General features: G+C 47.4%; 1 protein-coding gene across 1 annotated transcript in view; it reads left to right on the forward strand.

The window, feature by feature from the left end:
• LOC146026860 (cytochrome P450 4B1-like) overlaps positions 1-24,754 on the forward strand; it is a 94,721-nt gene that overhangs the window by 48,246 nt on the left and 21,721 nt on the right. The window contains exons 6-10 of the mRNA XM_083157906.1: positions 6,354-6,478; positions 8,740-8,891; positions 10,278-10,384; positions 13,395-13,585; positions 22,876-23,009. Coding sequence (XP_083014032.1) covers positions 6,354-6,478; positions 8,740-8,891; positions 10,278-10,384; positions 13,395-13,585; positions 22,876-23,009 — 709 coding nt within the window. The remainder of the gene's footprint in view (positions 1-6,353; positions 6,479-8,739; positions 8,892-10,277; positions 10,385-13,394; positions 13,586-22,875; positions 23,010-24,754) is intronic.

Consider the following 24,754-nt stretch of genomic DNA (forward strand, 5'->3'; position numbering starts at 1 on the left):
GTGCAGATCTCTTATCAGTGAAGCCTGTCTGTTATGCATCTCACTGGATAAGGAATGGGTATCAATCACTTTGAAAATAGCAGACGAATTTTGAATGTACTGTAGAAGATCCATTATCTAGGTACAAGTTCCAGGAGGGAAAGGGTCAACATCCCAAGGTTGGGCTTGATGAGGGAGCCTGCAGATAACACTGCTCTCTTGTCAATATTTCAGTGTTACTTCTTGGGGGAACAGCAAGCTGGCTGGAAGCGACCCGTTTGATTCAGGTGGAAATCCCCCCCCCCATACCACAACAAGATTCGTACTTAGGTGTAAAGGGCCCCTTACACTTGTGAGATGTGTGAGATTTGACCCAATTCAGGTGGATTGAGTCAATTTATCTGACAAAATCTGATGTGCCTGATGTGTAGGACACAATGCACAATCCTGTGCCATTGGGTATAACCAAGAGATTAAGTTGATTAGCGGGAGGGATTGGCACTGGTCATAAACTTGGGGGATTTTAATTTACCTGACATTGATTGGGAAAACGAAACAGGTAAATCAGCAAGAAGCAATGGGTTCTTAAGCTTACTTAAAGACCAGTTTATTACACAAACGGTAGAAACTCCAACTCGGGATGAGGCGCTCTTGGACTTAGTATTAACAAATAACACAGACTTAGTTTCAAACACAAAAGTAATTGAACAATTAGGGAATAGTGATCACAATATGGTTTCACTGGAAATCAACTTCAGTAAATTACATCAAAAAGGATCTGCAAAAATACTAAACTTCAGAAAAGCGAACTTTGAATTATTCAGGGAAGCCCTAACAGGAATTGGGTGGGAAACGGTTATGGAGGGAAAAAATGCAGAGGAAATGTGGGATACTCTAAAAAAGGTGCTTGAATACATTCCTAAAGTAACTAAAGGTAAATTCAACAAAAAAAAGCCACCATGGTTGGACAAAGAAGTAAGGTCAGCTATCAACAATAAAACCAGAGCCTTTAAATTCTATAAAAATAACTTGAATGAGGAGGCGTTCGCAAAATACAAAGAATCAAACAAAACTTGTAAAGGGGTAATCAAAGCAGCTAAAATATTATATGAAGAGTGCATAGCCACTGAAAGCAAAACCAACCCAAAGAAGTTTTTTAAATACATAAATAGTAAACGTTTAATTAAGGAAAACATAGGTCCACTAACTGATACTAGTGGAAAAAGTGTTACTGAGGACAAGGGAAAAGCAAAACTGTTAAATGAGTTCTTCTCATCAGTATTTACTAAGGGAGAGCAGACTGTGGAACGAACATTTACCACAAACGGGACAAATAAGCCAGATCTCATTGTGGATTTCACGCCGAAGGAAATAATACTGAGGCTAAGCAAACTCAAAACAAATAAGTCACCAGGGCCAGATGGGATTCATCCGAGGGTATTAATGGAATTAAGGGATGAACTAGCTACCCCCCTACATTATATCTTTAGCAAGTCACTATCGTCAGGTATAGTACCAAAAGATTGGAGAATAGCAGAGGTAGTGCCAATATTCAAAAAAGGAAAAAAGGAAGATCCCGCTAATTACAGACCCGTTAGTTTAACATCAATTGTGGGTAAACTATTTGAAGGATTTTTAAGGGATGGTATCCAGGAATATTTAGATCATCACCGTCTACTCAGTACTAACCAACATGGGTTTGTGAAAAATCGTTCATGCCAAACTAATCTACTAGGGTTCTATGAAGAGGTTAGCAAAAACCTCGATAATGGAAATGCTGTAGATGTGATTTTCCTAGATTTCGCTAAAGCATTTGATACTGTCCCACACAAGAGATTGATTAATAAAATGGAGAACCTAGGATTGGGTGAAAATATCTGCAGATGGGTAGGGAATTGGCTATGTAATAGAGAACAAAGAGTGGTTGTGAATGGTGCCGTATCAGATATGATACCGGTACTAAGTGGAGTGCCCCAGGGTTCGGTTTTGGGGCCCATTTTGTTTAACATTTTTATTAACGATATTGGGATAGGGTTACTCAGCAATGTATCCATCTTTGCGGACGATACAAAACTTAGCAAAGTCATCAAATCACCAGAAGATGTCACCATGCTTCAAAATGATCTTGCAATTCTAGATGAGTGGGCAAAAAAATGGAAGATGAGGTTCAATGTAGATAAATGTAAGGTTATGCACCTTGGGAGACACAACCAGTGTGCAAGTTACAACCTTAGCGGAGAGGAACTGGGTAATTCCATACTTGAAAAGGATCTAGGAGTCCAAATAGACAGCAATCTAGGATGTAGTGCCCATTGTAATGTAGCTACAAAAAAGGCCAACAAAATTCTGGCATGTATTAAGAGGGGAATGGAAACTAGGGACTCAAGGGTAATTATGCCACTGTATAAAGCATTGGTGAGACCTCACCTAGAGTACGGAGTACAGTTCTGGGCCCCACACTATAAAAAGGACATCATAGAATTAGAAAAAGTCCAAAGGCGAGCAACAAAGCTTATTAGGGGAATGGAGAATTTAAGCTACGGGGAGAGATTAAGCAATTTGGGACTATTTACATTAGAAAAGAGACGTTTAAGGGGGGACATGCTCAACATGTACAAGTATATCAAGGGCCAATATAAGGAACTGTCACACACCCTATTTTCTACTAGAAAGGAATCTAGGACGCGAGGGCATGAGTATAGATTAGAAGAAAAAAGATTTCATTCAGCTAGTAGAAAGAATTTCTTTACGGTCAGAACAGTCAAACTCTGGAACTCTCTTCCCAGAGAGGTGGTAACGGCTGGCTCATTAAATGCGTTCAAGGCAAAGTTGGACAAACATTTACTGGATAAAAACATCCATGGGTACAAATAAGAAATATAATTTGTCTGTAAAATACCAGAACCTACCAAATCAGCAATGGATATCTATACCAGGTTGAACTAGATGGACGCAAGTCTTTTTTCAGCCTTACCTACTATGTAACTATGTAACTATGTAACTTCTATAGAGTTACATGTTAAATATATTTGTTAGATAACCAACATATTTACTGCTTACAGGTAATCTTAGCAGTGTTAGGTTGGTGGTGCTCCCAAAAGATGTTCAGTGGTTAGACTGAAAAAAAGGGGGGGGCGTCACGAGGGTGACTACAAGGGAACATACGTAAGGTTTTTGGGGCACACTTGAAAAAAGGTATATATAATAATATTATGAGTTAGTGGTTAGTTGAGTAATTAGTGTAATAAAACTTAACTTTTATTCTGATTATTACTAAAAAGAGAAAGAGACAATATTCCTTGCGTTAGAATAATATGGCTAATTGCCAAAAAGTGGGTCCTTGATAATGATCAAAAGATCAGCGCAATGTTTAGATATGAGTATACCACACCTGTAAAATCATTACCTTTCATAGGTTATCTAATATGTATGAATACGATAGTTGATACAGGTATTGGTTTATGGATGCTTGACACACTTGATTTATACAATAAAAATTCCAATAAACAATGTGTTGTCCTCCGTAACAGACGAGTATTACTGGGTCACAACTATGGATATTTTGGGGAATGGGAGTGGTAGAAAGATTAAGAGGTCAAGAGTAGTGGAGAGTATAGACAGCTTGAGCTAAGTCTAGAAGGTGATCCCTTCCTTGCCTGATAATTACAACACCGAGTATTCCCAGTGAGTCTTCCCACAGGTACTAGCCCGGCCGGTCACTGCTTAGCTACTGAGATCGGGACGGGTTCAGGCGATCCAGTGACGTATGGTAGTAGTGTTGGCAAAATTGGGGGGTCACCAACATTGTAGCTCAATTGAAGTAGGGTGCTTCTGCTTTCTGAGGCGTCATCAATGGTTCACCCTGTTGCTTACCTGCATTGCAGGGGGTTCAGTTTTGACGCAACTGATGAGAGAGCACTGAAGAGAAGGGTTGTGGCATAAGTAGTGGGTTGGTATCAACAGTGCGGACCCTGACTTCTGCTGTCCACCATCTACTGATCGTATCAAATGATGGATGAGAGAGTAGGAGAACGCTGATCCTTTCCCCGGAATGGAAGAAGGGTAATGGGGTTGAGGCAACCACTGTTTAGTGTTGCCACCAATGTAGATTATCAACAATGGGGGTTGATATCGAAATAAATGGTGTTTGTATCCTCATGAGTAGTGCACCTTAGGCGCCATTGTTGCCAGTACTGAATGGTTCTGACTGGGGCTAGTGTGACACCTTGAGGAATTTTTTGCTAGGTTTGCATGGTCTGTAAGCCTCACAGGTAGATTTGAAAGTTTTGGTAGCCGTAGATTGCAAACACTGTAATTGAACAGGCTAGATGGTATTGGCTATAAAGGAACAGATAGGCTATCAGACATATAATGACACCAACAAAGTGTCAATCCACAATTAGTACAAATCAAGTGCCAGTATCACAATCTCAACATGTAAGCTTAATCAAATTGAAAACAATGATTTAACTAAGGTCTAGTTTAACAATTTTAGTCAGTTTTTGATGCTGACAGTATAAGCTTAGCATATACTTGGTGAGAGTCTGGCAGCTGTTAGTCACAAATCCTCTGGTTTACAAAGAGCTGAAAATGCTAAGTGGATACAAATATATAGACTGGATATCAGATATATCGTAGCACTGTTGGTATATCAAAACGAATAATCCTCTTTGCAGATTCACCAGTGTTAAGAGTTTTGCACTGACTGTATGTGGATCAAAATTTGAGACAAAATCTGGCAGATAATTGCCTAGTCTGTACCTCCTCTAATCAGTGAAAAGTGCGGAAATTTGGCAGATAATTTGCTGCCACCAAATGTCACGGAGCCACCGGTCTCCTCTTCAGATACATCAATCTGAGCAGCTCCGGCCGTCACTGGGGTTCACTTTGGACACACGGGTCCCCTCTATGATGTACACTGCCACCAGCAAAGCCTGATTTAGCGCTTTCAAAATTGCACAAGGTACGCCTTGCTTGCACCTGACCACACAATGCAGTATAAAAATGGGGACCACTCTCCGTTGGCTTCAGAGACTGGAAATATATACTGTATGATTTATTCTTAGAAGTACTGCAGAGCTTTGGATACAAATGGTTACAAGATGGTTACAAAGATTTTAAAAGTACACACAAGAGAAGTACACCTCAAACAAAATAAAAAGGGAAAAATGACAGAAATGTATCTTACACCTGAGTACGAATCCTGTAGTGGGGGGGGGGGGGGGGGGGTGTTTGGGGGTGGGGGGGAATTTCCACCTGAAACAAACGGGTCGCTTCCAGCCAGCTTGCTGTTTCCCCAAGAAGTAACACTGAAATAGAGATTTGTCCACATATATCTTGGTTTGGCACACCTTGGACTCTGCAAAAGTCACGCTTTGTGACTTTTCTAAAAATTTCCACCTCTAATCTATTACTTTATACAAATTCTACTGTTGCAAACAATTTTCAGAATCCACCCACTTGCTACATTTGGAAAAACAGCTAAACCGTGTTTTACATGTTGTGACAAATTGAGAAAAAAGCCAAGATGTATGTGGACACATCTGTATTGACAAGAGAGCGATTTTATCTGCAGGATCCTTGGGATTTTGACCCTTTCCCTGCTGGAACTTGTCCCTAGATAATGTATCTTCTACAGTACATGCAGAATTCGTCTGCTGTTTTCAAAGTGATTGATACCCCCATTCCTTATGTGATAATAGACCTTTAGTGGAGGGGGGAGAAAATCTCTGACCTCTCTTCTGGAAAATGGTTTATGAGGGGTCTCATATCTTATCTGACAATTTAACTTCAGAGGATTCTACAGATGGTCACTCTGAGGGAATACAGACCCAACCTCCCTGGGTCACCAATAGTTCACCAGTACAGAAGAAATACATTGATTTCACACGTAATATAACAGAAGACATGATTTCATGAACAGACTACATGAAATACCTTCTTCTGACATAATAATTGGAGGCATGATTTATTTGATCCATCACCTGATCAGATCCTGACACCCCCTTTCTCTTTTTGTTATTTTAGTTGTAGACGTATTCACTACTGATTGTATGGAAAGATAATTGAAAATGTATGCATTGTACACTGTTCTTCAATGATTCCGTTAATTATATTTCATTCTTTGCAATAAAAACAATTTTGAAAATAAAAAGTGACAGTTAGGAGCTGGTAGTACCCTCTCTCTTATCACTGCTTCATACATCTACCCCTATGTTGCATATGGCGCCATACATATGAATAAAAAGATGGGAAAAATGACAGGTGGATTGCGCGTCCCCATGGGTTCCTTAAGCCGCCTGATGGTGATCCTGACAATGATGGCATCCTAAATGTGGTGATGTAACATTTTATTGATATTGCATCTTCTGTAGGATAAATGGGAGAAGCTGGTCCCCAATCAGAAGCCGGTGGAACTCTTCCATTACGTCAGTCTCATGACCCTGGACACCATTATGAAATGTGCCTTCAGTTACGAGAGCAACTGCCAGAATGACAGGTAGGTACGTGGTGGGTACATGGTTGGGTAAATGGTAAGTACGTGGTTGGGGTTGTGGTTAGGTACGTGGTTGGGTACATGGTAGGTATGTGGTTGCTACTTGGTTGCTACATGGTAGTCACGTGGTTGGTATGTTGTAGGTAAGTTGTTGGGTATGTGGTATGTACGTGGTTGGGTACATGGTAGATACTTGGTAGGGACGTGTTTTGTACACGGTAGGCACGTGGTGGGTACGTGTGTTGGGTATGTGGTTGGTACATGGTAGGGACATGGATATGTGGTAGGTACATGGTTGGTACCTGACATTAAGTCCTCACACATTGGCCCTTATTCAGATCTGATTTCAGTACAAATTTGGGTACTTGTGTATTATCAGGGCGCCCGTGAAATCGGCCGAAAATCGGCTGAAAAATCGGATGCGATTTTGCGGCCAATTTTTGGCCGATTTTCGGCCGATTTTTTGCGTTTTCTGGACGATTTGCATGCTGTTCCATCATTGCATACCTTTCACACCCCCGATTTCCATCGTAGTGCATCGCATCGCATGCAATATAGCGGCATGCGTTGCATGCCATGCGATTTGATTTTTAATTGTACAAGCACCCTGGTGGGTGCTTACAATGTTAATTGCACCCCCATTGTCAATGCCACCCCCACTATCAACGCCAACCCGCAGCGTAGCGAGCCCGCGAGGGGCGGCGTACGCGTCCTCCGACCTTTTCATACCCCTACTCTCCACGCCGGCGTGGAGTTGATTTTAGATAGTGTAGCGAGCGGACGCGGAATACATGTAAAGTAATCAGCGTCCGCTCGCCACGCTTCGGGCTCGGTGGCTCGCTGCCCTCGCCACACTATCTAAGATGAACCCACGCCAACGTGGATAGTGGGGGTATGAAAAGGTCGGAGGATGCCTACCGCTGCCCCTCGCGGGCTCGCTGCGCTCGCCATGCTACGGGTTGGCGTTGATAGTGGGGGTGTCGTTGACAATGGAGGTGCATTTAACATTGCGAATCGCATCACATGCCACTTGCTGGCATGCAATGATATGCGATATTTAATTGTACAATCAGGGGCATTTTCCAGAAAATCGCATCGCATCGCATACCATCACATACCATCGCATAGTACCTGGGGGTGTGCAAGGATGGAATAGCATGCAAATCGTCAGGAAATGGCCGAAAATCGGACACAAATCGGCCACTAAATCGCATTGAAGAACGAATCGGCCAAAAATCGGCCGCAAATCGGCCGATATATCGGATGCGATATCGAATACGATTTACATTACATCGGGCACCCTGATAATACACAAGCACCCAAATTTGTTCTCAAAATGGGCAAAACCATGTGCACTGCAGGTGGGGCAGATGTAACATGTGCAGAGAGAGTTAGATTTGTGTGAGTTATTTTGTTTCTGTGCAGGATAAATACTGGCTGCATTATATTTACACTGCAATTTAGATTTCAGTTTCAACACACCTCACCCAAATCTAACTCTCTCTGCACCTGATCCATCTGCCCCAGCTGCAGTGCACATGGTTTTGCCTATCAGATCTGAATAAGGGCCAATGTTCCGTCAGCAGTGTGATGCTCTAGGACAGGGAGAAGTGACTCATTCCAGCTGTTGTGGAACTACACCATTTTCCTGTTAGGTCATGCTGAATGTCACACCCACCTATCGCATCCTGTGGTGCAGATGGGGCTCAGTCAGGCTACACAGGAATACCTTCATTTTCTGCCCTGCAGAGAGGTGAGGGGAACCCAGCCCCAGACCCAATAATTGTACAGGTTTTAGAATAAGTTTTCTTTATTCATGTAATGTATCCCTCAGCGGGTACCGGACAGTTACATCACATAAAATGTTCCTCAATAAATAAATTCATCGATATACATTTACCGGTACATAAACACCCACAAATATACAACAATGTAGTGTACTGGAGCTGATGCTGGATACATCTCACGGTGTAGGAACCTGGCAAAGCTTCATCTGTACAATCTCTATATAACTTATACACTATCACACTTATGTCGCTCCTTGTCTATCCCTATTGCAGAACACTTATTATCCGGGATCCGAAGGAAACACAATAATGATTTTATTGTTAGGGGATACGCACTGCCCGGCCAGGCGCCCTTACGTTGGTGCACATATGGCGGCTGTTATTATATACTGACCCAGTGCCCCTATTACCAGCTTTGGCACCTGACATCCCTAATTCAGGGAAACGTTAATTCTGCTTCTTTGTGTCTTTGTGCAGTAAAAATGATTACATTAATGCAGTGTACGAGCTGTCCTTCCTGGTGGGTCAACGAGCCCGCTGCTTCCCGTACCACAATGACCTCATCTACTACCTGAGCCCACACGGGTACCGCTTCCGTAGAGCGCTGAAAACCGTTCACCAGCACACGTGTGAGTATGGGCCCAGTTCTCTTCTTCTCATGGACTCATAGGTTTGGAAGCAATATAATAAGTTCTTGTACAATATGATGAGATGCGCAGCTCTGGGTTAGGAAAAACAGAAAAGGATTTGGGGTAACAAGATGGTGCTAATAGGGGCTCTCAGCATCTCTGCCCCCCTGGAGGAGTGCCAGCAGGGGGTCCCGAGGATAACAATGGGACATGGTCACGTCCCCTATAGTATCGGAGTCCTGCTTTCCCCTCGGCGCTGCTACTGAGCACAGATTAGGGATGGCCATCGACGCATACCCCATCGATGCTTGTCATCGATGGCATTTTTGGACAGAACCATTGATGGCTATAAACCATTCTATCGCCAGCCATCGATGGTTCCCACCATCGCTTACATGTGCGCACCTCCCGGCGCCCGCCCCGTTCCTCTGCGCATGCGCGATAGAATTTTACTAAGACGCGCTGAATAAGGTTTTCTTCTGCGCATACGCACGCACCGGCCGACTCCTCCGTCCAGTCAAACTGTGTGACGTCACGGACGTCTCCCGGCCGAGCCAAGGAAAGGAAAGGCGGAAGCTGCGCACGCACCACCACCAGTGTGCGCACGCGCACAACCAACTTCAAGCCCCCAGTGCCGTTGCGCCACATGATATCATTCATCAATTCGCTAAGTTCAGAGTAAGTCAGAGACAGTCTAGGACTCGGAGTCGGACTTGGAGAGGGTGGTATATCCGGGCAACTGGCCAGCAGCCAGCAGGGTAAAAAAAATTCAAAATAATCGCCATCGGATGCCATCCATCGATGGCATCTAACTATTTGACCCTCGCCTATCGATGCCCAAAACATCGAGCACTAGGTCCCGACCATCAATGTTTTGGGAACATCAATAGTCAATGGCCATCCCTAGCACAGATACATGTATCCCTATACACTCAGTCACCTTCTGGGGGCTGGAGGTTGGCGATCCGACCGCCAGACCCCGACGGAATGAGAGCGGCTCCTTCTGTGGCTGTAAAGGACACTCTGGCGGCTGCCACTTCCATGTACCATGTAAATGACCTTTATCATGCTGTCAGTCTGTGCTGTAGTCTGTCCATGGCCCATATGCGAGCTTCAGTGCGCTAGCGGCCTGGCTTAGTTCAGGGATGAGTCATCCTGGGACTGAAGTCCATGCGGTTCACCAATGATGGCGGCCTTGGTAAGCTGTCAGGATGCTGTATCGTCATGCCCCATAGCACACTCTGGCGTAGGGTCTGGCAATGCGGCTCCTCAGCGTGTGCTATGCCCAGGAGAGACCCCGGGTATTGCAGGACCCTGGGGCCCTATAGCAGTGACTCCGTACAACTGCATGGTACTGATACTTTCGCCTCACTTTCTTCATTATAGATAACGTCATTAAACAGAGACAGGAATCTCTTAAACAGGAGACGGAGCTGGAGAAGATCCAGCAGAAGCGGCATCTGGACTTTCTAGACATTTTGTTATATGCCAAGGTATGAAGTACAGGCCTTATTCCCCTGGCCGCTCCACTACCTCACATAAACACAAGATGGCGCCATTTCTAAAGTCCAGGAGCGCAGAGATTAGTGGATTAAGAAGCATCATGTACACAATGCGATGTGGGCGGATCCTACTGTATGGATATATCTCTGAAAGGAGCCCATCCCTGTGATGCGCTCAGCTGGGTACCAGGGGGTCTGCGTATGCGAGGGTAGTGCTGACCACACTGCCGTGTGCATCTGCTAGGCTACAATGGGCTACTGCCATCCCAGGATGCCGGTAGCCCTGGAACCTGATGTGATGCTGCCCGATATTGATATATTGGGCACCATTGCATCCCCCATAGAATCCTACAGGTACATTTTGTGGTTCTCAATATTTGTGGCAACCCCCGAAAACGCAAGTGTATAGATGCCGAGCCTATTGCACATGTATGTGAGAAGTTCCCAACGTACATGTGTGAGCTGTCCTTCATGGGTACAGTGGGTACATGTGTGAGCTGTCCTTCATGGGTACAGTGGGTACATGTGTGAGCTGTCCTTCATGGGTACAGTGGGTACATGTGTGAGCTGGCCTTCATGGGTACAGTGGGTACATGTGTGAGCTGGCCTTCATGGGTACATGTGTGAGCTGTCCTTCATGGGTACATGTGTGAGCTGTCCTTCATGGGTACATGTGTGAGCTGTCCTTCATGGGTACAGTGGGTACATGTGTGAGCTGGCCTTCATGGGTACAGTGGGTACATGTGTGAGCTGGCCTTCATGGGTACAGTGGGTACATGTGTGAGCTGTCCTTCATGGGTACAGTGGGTACATGTGTGAGCTGGCCTTCATGGGTACAGTGGGTACATGTGTGAGCTGTCCTTCATGGGTACAGTGGGTACATGTGTGAGCTGTCCTTCATGGGTACATGTGTGAGCTGGCCTTCATGGGTACAGTGGGTACATGTGTGAGCTGGCCTTCATGGGTACATGTGTGAGCTGTCCTTCATGGGTACATGTGTGAGCTGTCCTTCATGGGTACATGTGTGAGCTGTCCTTCATGGGTACAGTGGGTACATGTGTGAGCTGGCCTTCATGGGTACAGTGGGTACATGTGTGAGCTGGCCTTCATGGGTACAGTGGGTACATGTGTGAGCTGTCCTTCATGGGTACAGTGGGTACATGTGTGAGCTGGCCTTCATGGGTACAGTGGGTACATGTGTGAGCTGTCCTTCATGGGTACAGTGGGTACATGTGTGAGCTGGCCTTCATGGGTACATGTGTGAGCTGGCCTTCATGGGTACAGTGGGTACATGTGTGAGCTGGCCTTCATGGGTACAGTGGGTACATGTGTGAGCTGGCCTTCATGGGTACAGTGGGTACATGTGTGAGCTGGCCTTCATGGGTACAGTGGGTACATAGGAGTGAGCTGGCCTTTATGGGTACAGTGGGTACATGTGTGAGCTGGCCTTCATGGGTACAGTGGGTACATGTGTGAGCTGTCCTTCATGGGTACAGTGGGTACATGTGTGAGCTGGCCTTCATGGGTACAGTGGGTACATGTGTGAGCTGGCCTTCATGGGTACAGTGGGTACATGTGTGAGCTGGCCTTCATGGGTACAGTGGGTACATGTGTGAGCTGGCCTTCATGGGTACAGTGGGTACATGTGTGAGCTGTCCTTCATGGGTACAGTGGGTACATGTGTGAGCTGGCCTTCATGGGTACAGTGGGTACATGTGTGAGCTGGCCTTCATGGGTACAGTGGGTACATGTTTGAGCTGGTCTTCATGGGTACAGTGGGTACATGTGTGAGCTGGCCTTCATGGGTACAGTGGGTACATGTGTGAGCTGTCCTTCATGGGTACAGTGGGTACATGTGTGAGCTGGCCTTCATGGGTACAGTGGGTACATGTGTGAGCTGGCCTTCATGGGTACAGTGGGTACATGTGTGAGCTGGCCTTCATGGGTACAGTGGGTACATGTGTGAGCTGGCCTTCATGGGTACAGTGGGTACATGTGTGAGCTGGCCTTCATGGGTACATGTGTGAGCTGTCCTTCATGGGTACATGTGTGAGCTGTCCTTCATGGGTACATGTGTGAGCTGTCCTTCATGGGTACAGTGGGTACATGTGTGAGCTGGCCTTCATGGGTACAGTGGGTACATGTGTGAGCTGGCCTTCATGGGTACAGTGGGTACATGTGTGAGCTGTCCTTCATGGGTACAGTGGGTACATGTGTGAGCTGGCCTTCATGGGTACAGTGGGTACATGTGTGAGCTGTCCTTCATGGGTACAGTGGGTACATGTGTGAGCTGTCCTTCATGGGTACAGTGGGTACATAGGAGTGAGCTGGCCTTCATGGGTACATGTGTGAGCTGGCCTTCATGGGTACAGTGGGTACATGTGTGAGCTGGCCTTCATGGGTACAGTGGGTACATGTGTGAGCTGGCCTTCATGGGTACAGTGGGTACATGTGTGAGCTGGCCTTCATGGGTACAGTGGGTACATAGGAGTGAGCTGGCCTTTATGGGTACAGTGGGTACATGTGTGAGCTGGCCTTCATGGGTACAGTGGGTACATGTGTGAGCTGTCCTTCATGGGTACAGTGGGTACATGTGTGAGCTGGCCTTCATGGGTACAGTGGGTACATGTGTGAGCTGGCCTTCATGGGTACAGTGGGTACATGTGTGAGCTGTCCTTCATGGGTACAGTGGGTACATGTGTGAGCTGGCCTTCATGGGTACAGTGGGTACATGTGTGAGCTGGCCTTCATGGGTACAGTGGGTACATGTGTGAGCTGGCCTTCATGGGTACAGTGGGTACATGTGTGAGCTGTCCTTCATGGGTACAGTGGGTACATGTGTACCCTTGAAGGCCAGCTCACACATGTACCCACTGTACCCATGAAGGCCAGCTCGGCCTTCATGGGTACAGTGGGTACATGTGTGAGCTGGCCTTCAAGGGTACAGTGGGTACATAGGAGTGAGCTGTTCTTACTGTACATGTTCTCTATATTTGCCCAGGATGAGAACGGTCAGGGCCTGTCTTATGAGGACCTTCGGGCGGAGGTGGACACATTCATGTTTGAGGGTCATGATACCACAGCCAGCGGCATCTCCTGGATCTTATATTGTATGGCCAAGTACCCGGAGCACCAGGAGAAATGCCGTGAGGAGATCCGAGAGGTCCTGGGGAAGAGGAACACCGTGGAGTGGTGAGAATCCGCCCTTTCTGTTTTCAAAGGATAAAAACTGTCTTGTTTTCCAAGCACGGTGGCACAGTGGCTAGAATTGTTGTATGACAGTACTGGGGCTCTGACTTCTATTTCAACCAGATCTGTGTGGAGATTGCATGAAGGGCTCAAGGGATGTTTCTGCCCTCCCTGAGCTCGCCTTAGGACACCTACATTACATTTGGACAGGTGTACTGCCCAAGTCAAACTCCTTTAAGTTTCTTGGTTTCCTCCCCAAGCTGGGGAGGATAAAAATAGTCTCTGTATGTGTGATAATAGACTGTAAGCTCTATTGCTGCACTGTATACATAAAATAACAATAGTTTGAGGTCAGGGCAGGCAGAGCACATGCAAGAAGCATAGCCAAGCTCAGTGCAGACAGAGTAAAAGCGCAGGCAAGAAGCATAGCCAAAGTCATGGCAGGTAGAAACCAAGCACATTTAAGGAGCATAGCCAGGGCAGGCAGATAACAAGCATGGGTGAGAAGCATAGCCAAGGTCAGGGCAGGCAGGTAACAAGCACGGGGGAGAAGCATAACCAAAATCAGGGCAGGCAGATAACAAGCACGGGTAAGAAGCACAGCCAAGGTCAGGGCAGGCAGAAAACAGGCACATTTAGGAAGCATAGCTAAGCCCAGAGCAAGGCCATAACAAGCAAAGGTAATAAGCATAGCCAAGGTCAGGGCAGGCAGATAACAAGCACGGATGAGAAGCATAGCTAAGGTCAGGGCAGGCAGGTAACAAGCACAGGTAAGAAGCATAACCAAGGCCAGGGCAAGCAGATGAAAAGCACAGGTAAGAAGCATAGCTAGGGCAGGCAGATAACAAGCACAGGTGAGAAGCATAGCCAAGGTCATGGCAGGTAGGTAATAAGCACAGGTGAGAAGCATAGCCAAGGTCAGGGCAGGCAGGTAACAAGCACAGGTAAGAAGCATAGCCAAGGCCAGGGCAGGCAGGTAATAAGCACAGGTGAGAAGCATAGCCAAGGCCAGGGCAGGCAGGTAATAAGCACAGGTTAGAAGCATAGCCAAGGCCAAGGCAGGCAGGTAACAAGCACAGGTGAGAAGCATAGCCAAGGTCAGGGCAGGCAGATAACAGGCACATTTATGAAGCATAGCTAAGCCCTTGGCAAGGTGATAACAAGCACAGGTAAGAAGCTTAGCCAAGGTCAGGGCAGGCAGGTAACAAGCACAGGTAAGAAGCATAGCCAAGGTCAGGGCAGGCAGAAAACAAGCACAGGTAAGAAGCATAGCCAAGGTCAGGGCAGGCAGGTAACAAGCACGGGTAAGAAGCATAGCCAAGGCCAAGGCAGGCAGGTAACAAGCACAGGTAAGAAGCATAGCCAAGGTCAGGGCAGGCAGGTAACAAGCATGGGTAAGAAGCACAGCCAAGGCGGTGTGACGGGGCGTGACCACGGCAGGACGTGAGTGAGAGCGCGCGCCTGTCCTCCTCCGGGCACACCACTCCACGTGTATGGAGACTGCTCCGTTTTAGTGTTTGTAATCGCTGCTTGAAAGGCTTGAAACTACCCTACTCCTGGGTAAAACTACAGCTCACCGTCTGTGCAGGAAAAGGTTCTGTTCCGGGCTCCTGCGAGCTGTGTCCCCTCGCCTGTTTTCCTGACTGGCGCTTGTTGGACGGAAGCGCTGTGGCGCCTGGTGTGAGTGGGCGCCCAGCGTTGTGACGCGTGGTGACGCGAAGCAGGGGACCTTGGAGTCGTGGCTGAAGCGCTGCCCGATAGAGAGTGCTCCTGAGACTGGAGACAGAGGGGCGAGAGAGGGGTGCCCAGCGGCTGCTGCGGGTGTGAGACGCAGCGAACGAGGGCTGCCCCCTCTGCCTGTTCAGGGACGCCGGGAGCCTGCGGGTGAGAGGCGCAGACACCGGGGCCTATTGTTCACAGCAAAGGACCTCCGTTCAGGCCGCACTACTATTCCAGAAGGAGCAGGGAGGAAGCGGCGAGCAAGATTTCTCTGTCCAGGAACAGCGGTGATTTCTATTGCAGCTTGTGGAGGTACTCTGGGCTTATAATTACTTTCAGGGCCCTATACTGCCAGCCTAGAATTGGACAGGCTGGGCTTGTTTAGCCCCTTCCACACTCGGTCCCCTGCCCGGTCCTTGGGTGGGTGACTGGGAGCGGGGTGGGAACACACTGTGGACTGTTGCGTGGACTGTGGGTGGAAGTGGTGGACGGTGGATCGGGCCGGTGGTTTTCCCTGAAGTGGCTCCTGGCCTGAGTAGATTGAGGGGCTGCCCAAGGTTAGGGTATCCCCAGAGGCAAATAACATTTGGAGCAAGGGGGTAAAAGTGTGACGTGCTACATTCTACCCGAAGTCAGTTTGCTGGCCGTGTAAAAAGGGGGCACACCCTTATCCTAGCCGGGACTTTACTCTTGCAAGAACTAAAAATCCATTCAGATTGATCCAGGGGGGGGCTCCGGCACCTGTGAGACAACGCCAGGTGGCTGAATTAAGGGCAAACATGGGGAAAACGGGTCAGACAGCCGCTGCAGCGAGGCTGGAGAAATATGCTCGTTCTCAGGCGGGGAACAGCTCTCAGTTGCAGTCTAGTACTCCACTTTCTACCCCTACCAAAGAGAGCAAAAACCCGGTGGTCCCTGAAGTCACGTTGCAACAAGTGCTTGAGGCAATTAATACATGTGAGACCCGCCTGGGTGAACAGATTAGCAAGGTCCAGTCTGATATTTCCTTGCTTAGGAACGATGCTCAATTATTGCGTGAGAGAGTAACTGAGGCCGAGACCAGAATCTCAGCTGTAGAGGACCTGGTCGGCCCATTACAGACCCAGGTTAAATCCATGTGTGGCCAAATTTCTGAAATACGGTATAAAATGTCGGACATGGAAGGTCGTCTTCGAAGGAATAATATCCGTTTCCTGGGGTTTGAAGAGAGGGTAGAGGGTGCAGCTCCAGAGAAATTCCTTACAGACTGGCTGCTACAGATATTTGGGGACAAGGTTTTTTCAGCCCAGTTCGCCATTGAGAGGGCCCATCGGGTTCCCGGGCGGGCCCCCCCTCCGGGAGGTCCACATCGGACTTTAATTGCTAAATTCTTAAACTTCAAAGACCGGGATACGGTCCTAAGGCTGTCCAGGGACAAGGAGGACTTTGTCTATAATGGTAGTAGGATTGCTGCCTTCCCGGATTTTCCCCTAGAGATCCAGAAGGACCGGGCTAAATTTAGGGATATAAAAATCCGTTTGAGGGAGCTGGAACTGAAATATTCCATGCTCTATCCGTCCAAATTGAGAGTTATGGCGGATGGGGCTACGAAATTTTTTTTCACTCCCGGGGAGGCGGCTAGGTGGCTTGATGTCACCTACCCTGGAAGGAAACAGGTCCTAGCAAGCTGATAATGTGGTTTTTTTGTTTCTTTATGCTTTTTTATCCCTATACTGCTATTGTTATTTTTTTTTTTTTTTTTTTTTCTCATATACAGTTTGGGATAAGTCTGTGCCAAGACCAGTGTATAGGGCTCTGCGGAATGCGGATGAGGTCCCAGGGTAGAGTGCGTTAGGCCCTGAGTACATTCCGTATGGATGCCTTGAATAATGCCTTGATTAAATATTTTTGAGGAGCATTTCCTGTGAAATAAAAACAGGGGAACGGGGGTGCGGACGAGAGCTATTAGTATTACTGTTACTTATTTTCTGTGTTTCTTTATTGTTTTTTTTTTGTTAGCTCTCGTCCGCCACCATATATAAATCCTGAATGTTGTGGAGTGGGGTGTTAAGGGGGGGGGGGGGGCGGGCTTCTTTGGTGGTCATTAGTAAATTGCCCCCCGGGGCGCATGTATTTGGGGTAGGGGTGGGATACTGTGTGGATGGGGAGTAGGGAGTTAGGTATACCAGGGGGGTTGGGTATACAGGGAGGGGGGGGGGATGGGGGGATTGTCCGTGTGTTTGTGTATGTGTTTTTTTTTTTTTTTTATGTCTTTGCTCTTAGTCATAGCAACTTTAAGATTAAATCCTCCGTCAAGTTGGTCTTACGGTGCCAGGTACTCCAGGCTGGGTCAAGTGGGGTAACGGGCTCTAGTTGTAGAGGATCTGATAATGGTAAATTGTGGTTTGTCATGTTTGACGTGTTCTAAATGGTTAAATTCTTGACCTGGAATGTTAGAGGCCTGAACTGTAGGATTAAAAGAGCTCTTGTATTGAAGCAGTGTAAGGGCCTAGATGCTGACATAATATGTTTACAAGAGACCCACTTGACGAAGGAACGGGTGGGATCCATAAAACGTCCATGGATTGGACATATCTTTCAAGCCCCCTTTTCCTCCTCCTCCCGTGGGGTAGCGATCCTCATTAAAAAAACTGTGGTATTTGAAGTAGGATGTGTAAAGATTGACCAGGGGGGGAAGATTTATATTTTTGGAGTGTGCTATTGAGCATGTGCGGTTCTGTATTTTGACTGTGTACATTCCGCCCCCATTCTCCTATGATGTAGTAAGACTGGCGGTGGAATTTGCAACTTCCTTTCCCGAAAATTTAGTAATTTGTTTGGGGGACTTTAATAAGGTCCTCCAACCTCGGTTGGATAGATGGAACAGGTCAGAGAAGGATATAGACAGGGAAGGTAATAGGTTTTTTGAGTTCATCGAGGAAATAGGGTGGAAAGATCCCTGGCGGTTGAGGAATCCTGAGGTTCAGCAGTTTTCTTGCTACTCCCCCTCCCACAGATCGTTCTCCCGGATCGATCTGATTCTCGTGTCAGATAAAGCCCTCACTAAGATCAGGCATGTTGATTATAAAGCTCGAGGGATCTCCGACCACTCCCCGGTGATAATGGAATTGGACTTAGAGACCCCGATAGGGTTCAAGTACTGGAAATTACAGGCCTACTGGCTTGAGCAAATGGGTGACCAAGGTGGGATAGAGACCATAATTGAGGAGTACTTCGAGGGCAATGACGGGTCCGCCCCTAATAACAGTGTCTGGGATGCCTTTAAGGCCTATCTGAGAGGAGTTGTGATTAAAAGAATAGCTTTTTTAAAAACTTTGAATCGTAAAACGGTAAAAGAATTAGAGGCTAAAATGATCAACCGGGAGAATGTATTTTTGCGGGATAAAACAGATGTGGCCAGGTCTGATTGGCTTTTGGCTCAGAAAGAATGGGTAGAGTATCTTCAAGAAGTAACGTGTCGTAGGCTGGGGTTTGGGGCACATAAGTGGTATGCAAACTCTGACCGTACTGGGAAATTCCTGGCCCATTTAATGAAGCAGGAGAATCCCCACAATACTATTCCCATGATTGAGTTAGAAAATGGCGAAAAAGTAACCAAGACCCCTGATATTACAGAACTTTTTCCACTCACCTGGAGGAGGTTTATAGGTCCAAACTAAATCGGAGCATAGGGGAAATTGAGGAATACCTGGCCCGTATTGACCTTCCTAGTCTGGAGCCCGCAGCAAGTGACATTCTGGAGGCACCTCTGTTATTAGAGGAGGTGAAGTTGGCGGTCAATTCTTTTCCAGGGGGTAAAGCCCCCGGCCTGGATGGTCTTCCCGGGGAGGTGTATCAGAAGTTTATAAATAATCTGGGTCCTCGCCTCCTGAAAGTATTCCAGCAGATGGAAGATGAGGAAAGTATCCCCCAGTCAATGACTGAGGCAGCAATTATAATGATCCCTAAAAGTGGGAAAAATCCTAATCGGGTGGACTCATACAGGCCTATATCGTTAATAACGGCAGATGCAAAGATATATGCCAAGATTTTGGCAACCAGACTTCAGACAGTAATACACCAGGTGGTCCACCCGGATCAGACTGGGATTATGGTGGGAAAATCCACTATGATTAATCTTAGAAGGGCATATACTTATCTTCAGGGTGTGGAGCTGGGGGGATCGGACGCCTTGCTCGCATCTTTCAATGCGAACAAGGCGTTCGACTCAGTCGAATGGCCATTTCTGTGGGGGGTGTTGCGGGCATTGGGGTTTGGGGAAAGGTTTATCAAACGGATATCATTGCTGTATCGGGATCCTAAAGCTAGAGTGTCCATTAATGGGTATACATCTCCCCTCTTCTCTCTCTCCAGAGGTACGCGCCAGGGGTGTCCTCTATCTCCTCTGCTGTTCGCAGTGGTGGTGGAGCCCCTGGCTTGCGCCCTTCGGGCGGCCCTGGGGGGAGGGTATGGGGGAGGGGGGCCCCGTAGGAACCTAGTTTCGTTGTATGCGGGCGATCTTTTGGTGGGGCTGGCGGATCCTGGAGATCTGCCGGGGGTGATAAATTTAATTCAGGACTATGGGGGTTATTCTGGGCTCGCAATGAACTGGGGTAAATCTAACTTTATGTGGCTAGGGAAAAAAGAAGTGTCAAGGCCAATGTTAGATGTACAGCTAAATCAGGTGGAGAAATTTAGATATCTGGGAATAGTGGTAGCAAGTAACTCAGTTGATTTCATCCCTGACAACCTCATCCCTTTTATTAATGATCTCAGAATGAAGTGCAGAAGCTGGGCACGGCTCCAGATTTCACAAATTGGCCGTGTGAACCTGGTCAAGATGGCTATACTGCCAAAGTTCTTGTATATTGCTCAACATTCCCCTGTTTTTATACAGGATGAACACTTTAGGAAAATTAAGAGTATTGTCTCCTCCTTTATATGGAGAGAAAAACGTCCAAGAGTTAGACTGGAAATTATGGCCCGGGATAGGGAAAGGGGTGGTCTGGCTCTCCCAGATTTTAAACTTTATTATATGGCCGCCCAGTTGGTTCAAATCTGTGCCTGGGTCAAAGAGGAGGAAGTTACTGACGAGCTACGAAGCCTGGTGGAGAGGGTGGATCCAGACTATTCGCCTTTACAAAGATTATTTGTGAACGGGCTTCGTCGGGATCTCCCCCCCCTGATTAGCCAGTCGGTTAGGGTTTGGAGATGGACCAGTAAACTAACAAACACAGTGGGTATGGACCCAGACACCCCTATCTTTTCTTTGCCAGGAATGAGGGAACTTAAAGAACAACAAGGTGGGAAAATATGGCGGGTAATCGGAATTACTAATGTGGGACAATGGTGCCAGGACGGGATATTAAAATCCTTTTCACAGTTGCAGTCAGAGTTTAGCATACCCAAAGAAGTATTTTTCAGATACTTGCAAGTAAGAAGTGTGTTGTCGCAGGGCGGTAGACCAGTCGCGTGGGTGATGGAGGAGGCTCCATGTAAAGTTTTTTTAAAGCAAATTACTAAAGGGAAGCGTTTGTCCAAGTTGTACCGGTACCTCCAGTCCTTCTCTCAATCTGAGGATCTGGGGGCCCTCCGTGCTAAATGGTCGGAGGATATTCCCCAGCTGGACGATAGTGGGTGGAGGGTGGCGTTGGCAAGTCCCCGGCACTCGACCAACCTAATGAGGACACAACAGGTCCAATTCAATATCCTCCATAGGATTTACATTACCCCGGTAAAAATGAAGAAATTCTCTGAGTCCGCATCAGACGGATGTCCCAAATGTAGGGGTAGGCCGGCCACATTTGATCATTTAATATGGAGCTGTAGAGTGGTGTGTGGGTTCTGGGGGGAAATAAAGGAAACCCTTGTGTTATTGGGGGTACCGAGAGTGGGGTTAAGTAAAAATAATTTGATTTTAGGGATTTGGAAGGATGTTGCAATTAATGGGGAGATGAGGTATTTGGCTAGAAATCTAGTGGCCCTCGCTAAGGTGATATTAGCCTGACGTTGGTTGTCCCCACTGGCTCCATGTCATGGGGAATGGGTTAACCTGATAAATCAGACCAGTGAACACGAAAAGTACCTGCATGCATTAAGAGGGACGCTCGATAAGTATCAGAGAATCTGGGGCCCCTGGAATAGATCAGGATTATATAAAGTCAGTAATAGGGAGGGGACTAATGTGTAGAGGGGGGAGGGAGGGGGGAGGGAGGAGAGGTAATTACAGGGTTTTTTTTTTTTTTGGCGGTTAGAATCACTGTAGGTAGGGTAAGGGCACGGGGTGACCTCGGACTGCTGTAGAGGTCGGAGGTTGAGCCCCTATATATACATGAACTGAATTAATATGCACGTTCACATAAAGGACTCACGGGCACATAGGTTTCGACTTGACGTTGAGTAGGGAAGCATAGTTCGGTGGTACCATTATTGGCGGGCACAGACTATGCCATTACACAAGGGTAGTAACAGGTGTACTTCTGCTGTCAGGGGGAGAGGGCGGGCGGGGGGTGGATTTAGTGAATGGGGGGTAGGGAGTCACTTATTTTTAACCCTAAGGGTAATCGACACAAACCCCCATACTTGATGGGGAGGCATCAGTAATGGGGCCTCACTAGGCAACCTCTTTTGATAGGGAACACACCAGGGCACTGGTTTTTTTTTTTTTTTTTTTGTGATCCTGTGTTTGGCCTCTCTATCTCTATCCCTTTCCCTCCCCCCCTTTCATTGGCAAACTGCGGTGTAGAGCGGGCAGAGACTGGACCCTCAGGAGGGCAAGGGAGAATATGGGCCCGAGTGGGAATTGAGGCGCGAGCCCGGGGGTAAGAGGGGGTTAGGCGAGCAGGGAGGTATCTAAATTATAATCTAGAAGATATGGGTAGGCCTATATGTGGAGGAATAAACATTGAGGGAGGGGAAGGCACTCCTAAGCATTTAGTACTATGAAGTGTTGCTATGACTTTATGTGTGAGCGTCTGGTGTTCTGTTTTATTAGTGTCTATGGAGTATTTTTTTTTTTTCTTTTTTTTTCTCGTTTATGTAAGTGATGTATGTATAATGGTTTACTGTCTTGTATATTTGAAAATGTGTAATGAAATAAAAACGTTATTAAAAAAAAAAAAGAAGCACAGCCAAGGTCAGGGCAGGCAGGTAACAAGCACTGGTGAGAAGCACAGCCAAGCTCAGGGCAGGCAGGTAACAAGCACAGGGTAAGAAGCATAGCCAAGGTCAGGGCAGGCAGGTAACAAGCACAGGTAAGAAGCTTAGCCAAGGTCAGGGCAGGCAGGTAACAAGCACGGGTAAGAAGCATAGCCTAGGTCAGGAAGCTGGGTGGAGGGGATGCCAGTGCAAATAATGAGTAATTCTGTAGCACAGAGGACGTAGAGCAGCCAGAGGCCAGTATGTGACAGATTGGGGAAGAGCCCTGTGTGCTACCTCACAGGTGTCCTTTATCACAGCCTCATTGCACTAATACCAGGAGTGTCCCTCTAGGGTCAGACTGGTAACGAGGCACCTCTTCTACTATATATATATATATATATATATATATATATATATGTACTGTATATAACATTATTTGTCCTGTGTGTGAGCAGGGAGGATCTGGGGAAGATGCCGTACACCACCATGTGCATTAAGGAGAGCATGCGCCTCTATCCACCGGTACCGGGAATAGCCCGTGAGCTCAACCAGCCAATCACCTTCTGCGATGGGCGGAGCCTGCCCAAAGGTCAGTCACTATGTCTATATACATATGACCTACAATATAATGCTTCATGTTAGGTTTCAGCGCTGGTCTCTAGGTAAAGGTTACTCTCGCCATTGTCAATAGCACCTGGGGGGAGAGATGGGACAGCCGTTGTTCCCGGTAACAGGGGGCTGCATACCAAAGGAGTCAGCTAGGGCAGCGCGGTATGGCAGGGAGATTGATGTTCTACAGGAAACCAGCTCTCTGCCTGTCGCAGCCCGGACTGGCAGTCCCGGAGGGAGGGAACACATTTCATTGGGACTGTGGGTGACTGGTAGGTAGGACTTGCAATAGGAAGTCGCTGTCAGTCACAGTTTCATGGACATTGTTTTTAAACCTAATGGGTGACATTCTATGGCATGAGATCTGCGTTTTTTGGCGTTAATTAGACCACAAAATGGCGATATCGCATTTTTCCATTAAATCGCCAATTTAATGGGATGCGCTAAGGGACTGAAATCGCATATTATGTGCGTTAAGGTATGCTGAGTAAAAGTGCGAGATTAATTCGCATTTTTATCGCATCCAGATGTTTTCGTACAGAACAGTATACAACTCGCTTATTTAATGCAATGCGCATTTGCACATCGCACTTTTTAGGTGTCTAATTAGCGCAGCTATTTCAGACCAGGGTCTGTTATGCGAAATAGGCAGAACCCTGCACAGATCGCAATGTTCCATGCAGGGTTCTGTTGTAAAAAATTTAAAAAAAACGAGCACGGGGTCCCCCGCCAGAGTATAACCAGCCCCGGGCTCACTGAGCCGGTGCTGGTGACATAAAATCAGGGTCCCCGACAAATAGGGGTCCCCTTGATTTCATGAAACCAGCACCAGGCTCAAGGTCCGGCGCTGGTTCCCAAAATACGGGGGACAAAATGACTAGGGGTCCCCCGTATTTTAAGAACCAGCACCGGACATAACCAGCCAGCAGGGTAATGCCACAGCCGGGGGAAACTTATTATATAAGCTCCCGCGGCCAAAGCATTAACCCCCTGGCTGGTCAGCATGGGCAGGGGTCCTGGGGAAGTGGGGACCCCCCCAAATGAAGGGGTCCCCCCCCTCCAGGACTTACCAGCCCATGCTGATAGTCCGGGGCTGTCCCCGATGCCCCTGGGCGGTGGGCATCGGGCTGATGGCTTGTGTAAAAAAAAGAATAAAAACTATTGTTTTGTACTGGCGAACTATGAGTCCCAGCAAGCCTACCCCACATGCTGGGACTTGGAGAACCACAAGTCCCAGCATGCGGGGCATTAAAGGGCCCGCTGGCACTTGTAGTTCTGCAGTACAAAAAATAGTTAACAAAAACACACTGACACACTGTAAAATAAAAGTTTAATACACACAAAACACACACACACTGATACTTACCTACCTTGAGCCCGTAGGTCGGTCCCTGGATCCTGAGTCCGGCCTCCGGGGCTCCAGGGCAGAAGAGTCCGGTTCCGGGGCCTTGGTTCTGGTTACGGGGCTGGTCCTGGGGTTCCGGGGCTCCTGGGCTGCAGAATCCGGGGTCCGGGATCCGAGGTAGTCCCCAGGGGTACCTAAGGAAGGAAATCCTACTCACCTGGTCCCCGGCGATGACCTCGGCATCCTCTCCGGTGACAGCGCTGCTCCCATCTGGTACCCGGCTCGCAGGACTTTGACAGGCGCAGAGATGTTTCCTCCTCGGCATCTCTAGTCAGAATGATTTCTGGCCAATCAGGAGCCGAGAAAGTCGGCTCCTGATT

This window comes from Crinia signifera, chromosome 8 (genome assembly GCF_055691185.1).
Source record: "Crinia signifera chromosome 8, ASM5569118v1, whole genome shotgun sequence".
In the NCBI taxonomy this organism is placed as follows: domain Eukaryota; kingdom Metazoa; phylum Chordata; class Amphibia; order Anura; family Myobatrachidae; genus Crinia; species Crinia signifera.